General features: G+C 34.9%; 2 protein-coding genes across 2 annotated transcripts in view; both read left to right on the top strand.

Annotated features, from left to right (window-relative positions):
• The first annotated feature begins 238 nt into the window (after nucleotides 1-238).
• Nucleotides 239-6,912, top strand: LOC117101807 (protein FAM8A1-like). Its single transcript, XM_033241889.1, has 5 exons — nucleotides 239-823; nucleotides 2,293-2,413; nucleotides 3,075-3,198; nucleotides 3,894-4,042; nucleotides 4,894-6,912. The coding sequence occupies exons 1-5, from the start codon at nucleotides 388-390 to the stop codon at nucleotides 5,063-5,065; spliced, it is 1,002 nt and encodes a 333-aa protein (XP_033097780.1). The 5' UTR covers nucleotides 239-387; the 3' UTR covers nucleotides 5,066-6,912.
• A 1,544-nt stretch (nucleotides 6,913-8,456) lies between these two features.
• The window catches only part of LOC117101799 (trypsin-like), a 6,511-nt gene continuing 5,891 nt past the window's right edge, over nucleotides 8,457-9,076 (top strand). The window contains exon 1 of the mRNA XM_033241877.1: nucleotides 8,457-8,614. Within this exon, the coding sequence (XP_033097768.1) occupies nucleotides 8,557-8,614 (58 nt within the window). The 5' untranslated portion in view covers nucleotides 8,457-8,556. The remainder of the gene's footprint in view (nucleotides 8,615-9,076) is intronic.

Below are 9,076 nucleotides of genomic sequence, written 5' to 3'. Positions count from 1 at the left end.
GCACGATCACGCCCACTTTGGTTTCGTCGGGGAAATCTGAGCCCTCGTCGGGGCATCGTCCCCCCATCGGGGCCGCGCTCCCCCTGTCGGGAAAATCCTGGCGCCACCCCTGGGTATAGGCCTACCGCCCTGTATTACAGTATTAAATACTTGTAGTAGTCTTGAATCGCTCTTGACAATTTGCTCGATCGACCTGTAAATTTGTCATGTCAAAGGCCATTAGACTGGGAAAAAAGTCTTCTTCCGGTTTGTTTTGTACTGTGACCGCGGTGCGGCGCTATACGATCTTTGCTGTGACTGTGTAGTGTAGGTTTAGCCTATGTTGGCCTAGGCCTAGTTAGAAAGTGTTAACATACACGTAGTTATTATGAGTGGTTACAATTCAGTATGAAGGAAGATGCAAAAATATCATCTGGCAACTCTGGCGCTAATCAAGTAAATGACCATTTTCCTCAAACGATTGGAAATGGATTTGCAAATCTTGCTCTGGGGCCCAGTTCAAGAGAGTTTAGTCGAGCCGTTTCGGAGTGGGTTTGGCAATACCAAATGCATTATTTTTCACACACAAATGTTCTTGGTTACAATGACTTTTCCACTTCAGGTGTTCATTTGAGGACAAATGTGTCTACCACTGGCAATAATACTCAGAATGCTAATATAACTTCACCGAATTCTTCCGTAAATGGAAACCCTATTTTGGCCAACAACCCACCTTTCCTAGCCCCACAACAACATCCATTCCAACAACCACAGATTCCCCCTACTACTACAGGTCATCATGGTCGAACCGATAGCAGCCAACAAAATGCCGAACAGTCTGCTGGTAAGTTCTTTAATAATTAAATTTAACAAGCTGTGTAGCATGTTTACCAGCAGCAGAGACTATGATTAATAAATAATTTATTCATTTATTCTTTATTTAGCCTTAAAAATCACAATTATGATTTTCCATAGGCCTACACAATAAAATAGAACTAAAAATCCAAAACACACAATACAGAAAAAAAAAAACCCAACCCTGTGTAAATCTATTGTTAATCCATCCCTAGAGAAACAGCAATATCAAATTTATGATAGAAAATATAGTAATAATTTATATTTATATTTATATTTAGAAAAACAATTGAAATTATAAATGAGACTTCTTAAAATTTAGGTTAATTGCAAAACGAATAAATTTTAATTAGATTATAAGATTGTAAAAGGGACAAAAATAAAAATAATGAAAGTACCCAAGCACAAAACCCAATATACATAGGCCTACACCATGTACTGTATAAACATATATATAGAGACCCTTATATATATACGTGTAACAAATAATATTCAAATCATATATATATATATATATATATAAGCTCTATAATATATATATATAGTACAATACACACATATAATATACACACATACATACAGTATATGTACACATTTCTTATATACATGTACACACATTCATATACCTGATAATAAAACGTAACAAAGGCAACAAAAAGCTAGAAATTTGCCATTAATAATAATAATAATAAGATTTATTAAGCGCATTTATATATATATACATGTATATATATATATGTATGTATTATATATATGATATATATATGTATATATATATGATGTATATATGATGATATATATGTGATGTATATATATAATGTTATTAAAAATTATGAACTATGCCTACTACTATCAAGCAGGGGTAGCTCCAGAAATTTGCCTACATAGGCTGTACATATCCAACAAGGTTTCGAACCAAGGCGCCAACTAGAGCCTTGATCATGGTCCCGGAATAAAAGTCCCTGGTACTAAGCCTAAGCAGGGTTCACTGGCACAGTTTTTATGGCTTAGTATGGCCCATATTGTGCTTTTTAGACCACAATATTAGGGATTTGTAGACCACAATCAAAATAACGTTGATTTAGATAGGCAATTTCTTATATATATTTTTGATCACACGACTTTGTCCTGTTGTCGGAGGATGGGTTAAGGCCTGCTCGATTGGGGAGGGTTAAATTCTGCTGGCACAACACCACTGCTAAATATCAACCAGAAGGAGCCCTATCCAGTACGAGTGAAAATTGATAAAACGCTTGTTGTATGATGTAGAAGTTAAGCTGACATTATTATGCATTATAATGTTTCAACATAAGTAGTGTAGGCTAATGTTACTTAAATCGAAAATTAATGGTACACAATATTATAATAACATACTCAATCAACGTTTTCATTGAAGACAGGACAGGAGTAGGCCTAGACTTCAGCATAATCTCAATTTTTTATTTTATTTCAACACAGGTCAAGAGTATACTGTTCCTTCTTTGCACCGAAGACTGTTGGCAGAATTCATAGACTTTTTATTCTTATTTACTATGAAGCTTGTTGTATCTGTGTTCATCATTGAATATGTTGGTGTTTCGTAAGTCTATGAACTGGTTCAACATTTCTGTGATTAATTTTTGTATACAGTACTTATTGATAAATTTCTCAACTATATATATATATCTTGCTAATCACTTGATGTTTTCTGATTTCATAATTTTTTTTACATGAGAGTGAGCATAATATATTTTAATTGTTATTTTAATTACTATCTTTTCAGATTTTATAATTAAGATCTACTTATTTTATGATTAAGTATAACTACAATATTTTGATGGTGTTTGTGTCAGGAGATGTAAGTGAATGATGTTTTGCCTGACGCATTATCATACTGAATGCTCAGTAAGCTCCCAAATACTTGCAATAAAATTCCCGCAAGAGATTCCGATAGGAATCAAAACTATGACCTCCAGATAACCAGCTTGGTGTCTTTAAAACCACTTGTAGAACTACTTTCTCATCCTGACAATTTTTTTTGCCTTTAACTTGTCCTAGATTTTTACCTTTCCTTGGCATACTGTAATTTACCCAGTCCAAGAATTTTGAGTTTGATTATTTTGTGTATTGCTATCTTAATTACTAAGCAGGTTCACTGTCTCATTGTAGTTGTCATACAAACTGTTGAAACAGCATTTTATTGTTAAATACTTTTGAAGAAAACTAAAAGATTTACTGGGTATATTTTTTAATACATCTAGAGACACAGCAAGTTTCATGATGAAGTTTCTTGTAGAGGAGCTAGATGAACAGGCTACAATGGAAGATCTCCAGCAGATGTTGTTCATGGCCCTACTGTATCGATTTTTTGTATGCATGTATGAGGTAAGGCTAATGTTATGCCTAGTATGATTATAGCAATGGTCCGTCTTACCTCCCTTCACTCTCCAGTAAGTCTTAACAAACACCCCATCAGAGCCACATGGCGAGTTGCATTGCTGAGCGGTTAAGGCAGGGGAACTGCAATCTGCAGCGATAATATTGGCGCTGGTTCGAACAGCACACTCGCCTATGTTTCTGGTGGTGGAACAAGTCTTTTCGAATAAGGACTCTAAACTGTAGGCCCAGTATACACAGTTGGCTCGTGTGCACTTTAAAGAACCTAGTACATCCTTCGAGGGAGAAGAAAGTTGTTGAATTGAATTGTTCCAAGCATGTACGCAATAGATTCTATATTTTCTGCCCCTGTTGGATGCTGCTTTTGCTCATACTGTATGCCTTCGGGTGTTTTATTGAGCTACAGATAAAGTTTTAATAGCTCCATAATATTGGTAACACTGAAGAAAATTGGTAATCAAGCAGCTACAGTGAGAGCCTACATATTAGGTTTAGAGCTTCTTACTATTACACTATACCTTTCAGAGTTTTTTTGTCACCTCAACCCATGCATTGTTTTCAATGATGCATCACTTTTTTTTCCTCAAACATAGCATTCTGATTGATGTTCAGATTGTTAGTTATATATATCAAATTTAAATATGATCCCTTGTATATTTTTTATTATATTCTTTCGTTTTTAGACAATATTTGTGAAGACGACTGTGAGGTTCGGAGGTGCTACCCCTGGCAAGTATTTCATGGGTCTGCGTGTGGTTACTTGTGATAGAGTGCAGAATATTGGTGGTAATAAAGTGATCATCCAACCTGCCGGCAATGTCAGCTTCACTCAGTGAGTTGCTCCTCGACCTCTATACAACTGATTGCTTTAGAAAATATACCTGTTATTCAGTAGATCTGTTTTAGGTCTGTAAAAGAGGTGCAATCTGGGTTGATAGGGAGGGGTGCATGTGGGTGGAGAGGTTTAAGTGGTGGTAAGGGGTGCATGTTGGTGGGAGGATGGGTATATGATGGTATAGAGATGTTTGTTTTTTGTAAATCACATAAAAATTTTGCACATACTTAACACAAATTTTGAACATAAAAATAAAAATGTATCTATGTGACCACCGTATTTTCATTGTGGTCCCAATAGAGTGGAGAAGGTGCATGAAAGAGAGTGTCATTGACTTTCTCAGTGAAATATATGGACAGGTTGCAGGAATGTCAAGCACAGTTATCATATAATCGCTTACTTTATCGGATGCTGTGAAGGTTGAACCTGGTTTAACTTTGCCGATTGCGTTGCAGACAAATCAGGTTGTATTGCTAGCTGCCCTGACACAATCGGAAAGGCACCCTGATTCGTCTGCAACACAATCGGCTAAGTTGAACCAGATTCAACTTTCCGGACAGCTGTCGGCAACTGTCGCCTATAGGGTGAGCAATCGATTCTATGGAAACCTAGCTTCACATTGTACAGCCAAATTAATAATGATATTTATTATTATCATATTTTTTGGTAGAGTCACATAATATTTTTTGGTAGAATCACACATCATCAATGACCTGACACATATAAAGTTGTTGATACCTTTTTTAAATTACCATTTCTAATACACAATAACAATATTAAAGTTCATCAATAAAAACAAGAATGCAATTTTTAACATAAATAATATAATTTCTGGTGTTTATTTTCAGGTCATTCCTTAGGGCTTTCATCAAGAATTTCTCAATGGCATTCTTCTTTCCCGTATGTATTACAGTGTTTTTTAACCCTAGTTTTCGAGCTGCTTATGATGTTATTTGTCGAACCATGGTAGTGTCTGATCCTAACTGGCCACAGAATCTTAGACAACATCGAAGAAGATAGTTTGTGATACTTAATCAATTTAGGTGCTAATTGCTTCCTAAATGTGTTTTGAAATATGTTTGTAAATATTTTAACAAGAATAGTCTGTATTTTATTTTACCATAATGTCAAAGTTTGTAGTGTTTATTAATGTACACACCAATAGCACACTTAGGACAGGTTACACAGATGTTGCTGCAGAGCACTATGGGATTGCTCAGGAGACCTAACAGCAAATGAAAACCTTTGAACTATGGTGTTCAACATTATGTTTTTGCAAGTACTGTAGAGTATCTACTAACATTTTGTTTCAAGTGTTATTATTAATTTGGTATGATTACAACAAGAAGCAATATTTTAAATATAATGCCACTAAAAGCAAAAATATTAGAAAAGAATGAAACCATTATTCCCCAAAACCATTTTTTCAAAACCGCTGTTACAAACAAGAATCATGTCAAGAGACACAGATATTGATTTGATTTGATTTATTTAATATCAACTTAATAACATCACAAAACTGGAAAAACAGAATACAAAGAAACAACATAGAGAAAACAGGTCATCAGTGTTGATATCTCTAAATCCCAATAAAAGATATATTTCCAGAGTGTTTTTTTTTTGTACAATATTGGTGTGGTGCTGAGAAAAGATCCCTGCAGTGACCTTAATTATTGTACTATTGAATATTTTTAAAATTATATAAAACTGTGTTGCATAATTTCAAATCTATACTCAAGGCTGTGACAACGTGAGGCACTATATAAATCCAAAATGATCTACAGTACTTGCATATGTCAGGACCACTGATCTGTACTATAATAGCAGGATTGCTCATGGGCTCGTTTTAGTGAGGCCATCAACGCCATGTTGGAGGGCCTAAATGACGTATCTGTTTAGACAAGTTTCTTTTGGTATTTGTTTGAATTATTTTTTTATTTTTTTATTTTTTTTTTATTCATTTCAAGACACAATGAACATTAACAGTTACAAAAACGAGAAAAAAAAATACATTATAACTGAAATTAATACAAGATGATTCGATTTGATATAAAAATAAGTATTTAAAAAATTAGAGAAACAAAACTAAAATAAATTAAACTAAACTAAACTAGAGAATGATTTGTTTGAATTATTGTTAAAAATAACGATTCTTGAAATATTTTTTTATAATAAAATTACATTTAACTTAATGATTATTTTTCAAATCATCTAACCACTTGACTTGACTGTTTAGGCAATTTTAAAAAGGGCAAGAAGTTATTTGTGTTGTTAGTGATCGACGTCACTGTAACAACGCGACTTCGCCTGCGCTTTTGTAAACTGCATACTGTAAACAATCGCGTCGAGCGGTTAGATGATGTGAAAAAAAATCTTGCGTTAAATTTAGATTTATTATTGAAAACTATTGCAAGAATCGTTATTTTTAACAATAATTTAAACAAATGCAAAAAGAAACTTATCACGTATACGCCCGCCAATGTGGCGTCAGTGGCTTTTTGTACAAGGATTCAATCCAGCTACTATAGTAGAGATCAGTGGTCAGGACACAAAGAAAAAGGAAACCATACTTTATTTTCACCCATGTCAATGGACCTTTCCCAAGTGTCAATCAAACTTAGCAATTGACCAATCAGAACAGGGCCAGGAATACTGGCGTTATAACAACCACACGTGTTTTCCCACAAAAACATGTGTTTGTGTATGTTGTAACACTGTCGTTTTGTGGGACTTCAGCAACAATATTCATTGGGCAGGGCTTAGTGGAAAGGTCCATTATACGTGCCTACAGCAAGGGATGTACAGTACTCTATATGTAAATGTAAGTCATGAGTAGCAAAATAAAATGTATTGTATGGAAATGCAAATTGTTTGTTTCTGTCTTCATATATTTATTGCAGTAATCATTTATAGCCGTGTATTTGTAAAAAACATTTTAAAAAATCCTCTGCTTTTTTTGACAATCGTAAGCCTACATTACATAATATAAAAACAAGCACAGGACAATAAAAAATCATCATTATGAGTTAAGTGGCAAAAGTGACACAACAAAATACTTCTACACACAACAGAAGCATAATTGATGAAGACGATGATGATGAAGTTACCAGTGGTGTGGCGATGGTTTGCGTAGAGGAAGGAACTATTTATTTTCCTCTTCTATAAGACAATAACAAATTCTTTTCGGATGATTACTTAACATATTATCAGATAACAAAATATGCTTATAATTATTTTCATCTCAACATATGGTACAACCAATTCAACAAAATGAAATTCGTTAACGAATAGATTAAATAGCTACCGCACCATAGATAGGCCTACCTTTAGATGATTTATTAATTTATTAAATGAATGCATAGTGTTTTTTTTTCCTCAGTGGAGAGAACTTATTGGAGAGACCTTCGATTCTGACCCAAAAAATGTTCCCCCTTAATCGGGATTTCTTCTAAGTAGGGATTGGGTGTAGTATTGAAAATAACTTTCCCTCGTTTCGTGCCAAAAATGTGTCTCCTTAATCGGGATTTCTTTTAAGTAGGGGTTGGCTGTAGTGTTAAAAAATATACACTTTCCCTGTTTCGTGGCCAAAAAAATGTGTCCCCTTAATAGGGATTTTCCAAAGGAGGGATTCTGCTGTGCTTTATTTATTGGCGGTAACTCTTTGATCTTCAACTCGAAACCTGTAGATGCCCGCTGGTATTCACATGATCTGTCGGCTCTGATTGAGGCCCTGAGTTTAATATGGACTACGTGGTTGGTGCTGGATTGAACCTGTCTCGGACACCGAGCTTAATGTGACTATTACTCATAGAAAGGCATGTAATATAGGTCTACAATACCTGACTCAGGAAGTACGAGAAGATATCTTTACACTTCATCAAAGCTGAGCTGGATTATAATTTCTTACATAATAACTGATTCATTATTTTTATTAGAAATTACCCCTGTATCCCTGGCAATGAGCAGTGGCGTGTATGAAATTTGAAGGGCGCGGTAGCTGGCAGTATAAGGTGATATGAAGTGATCTTACTTCAGCGTAATTGTTCTGCTTCCAAATTTCGAGTGACGAGGGGAGGAGGGCGTCTGGCCCAGAAGAACTTTTTTGAAGAAGCTAGCGTCCCCATCCCATTCCCCCTCGCGCACCTCGTATATACGCCACTGGCAATGAAGCGCTGGTGAACAAAACATGCGTCAAAACATCTGCAATTGTTATCAAATAATCTTCTTTCAATGATTCATTATTTGATTTAGATACTGGTTTATCTATAAAGCTAATGAAGTGGAATTCTTATATCACGAATCCTGTCGATAATGTTTTTAGTTATTACCTTAATCTAGTAAGAATAATTAATTAAATTGTGTATCCGTAGTGTGTGTGGGAAAACCCAAATCCAGTACAACTGTGGTTACAATAACGTCTTAGAGTGTGCTTGCTATCTCTGCAAATGACGTAAACTTTGTATATATAAAGCTTGTACTAAACCATCCCTGCAAACACAACCGACACCCTGATGATGATGCTTGCAAGACTCACCCTTCTTTGCTGCCTGGTCGCTGCTGCTTTTGCAGGTAGGAGAATGCGCGTTTTATTCTATTTTTTATTCCAATGTGGCTTATCTCATACCAATGGGCGGTATCTATTTAAACTCTTGTAAAATTACCACTTGGAAGATTACCCCTTTTATAAACAGTTTCATACCGCTCTTCTAAAGTGATTGATTAAAGTCCCACAATAGATAAATTTACCAATTTTGAATAGCCTCAATGATCTTTTTATACTAGATCCTAGGCAGCACTTTAACTACTAAAATATGTGTGATATATAATAATGCCTGTTGGTTGATACCGTAAAACCTCGAATTGTAAGCCCTGGGCTTTTTTTTTTATTTTATTTTTTTTTATTTTATTTTTGGATGGGCTTCTTTTCGAGATAGGCGTCTTTTTGAGATGGGCTTCTTTTTTAGGCTACTTTTGCAAACTAAAGAGGGGGCTTCTTTTCAAAATTAATGCTGTAAATTTTGTGAATTTGTA

This window comes from Anneissia japonica, unplaced genomic scaffold, assembly GCF_011630105.1.
Source record: "Anneissia japonica isolate Jap-2015-1 unplaced genomic scaffold, ASM1163010v1 scaffold1005_len2656397_cov198, whole genome shotgun sequence".
Taxonomy (NCBI): Eukaryota; Metazoa; Echinodermata; class Crinoidea; order Comatulida; family Comatulidae; genus Anneissia; species Anneissia japonica.
Note: the sequence above shows the minus strand (reverse complement) of the source record. Positions and strands in the feature narration are given on the sequence as shown.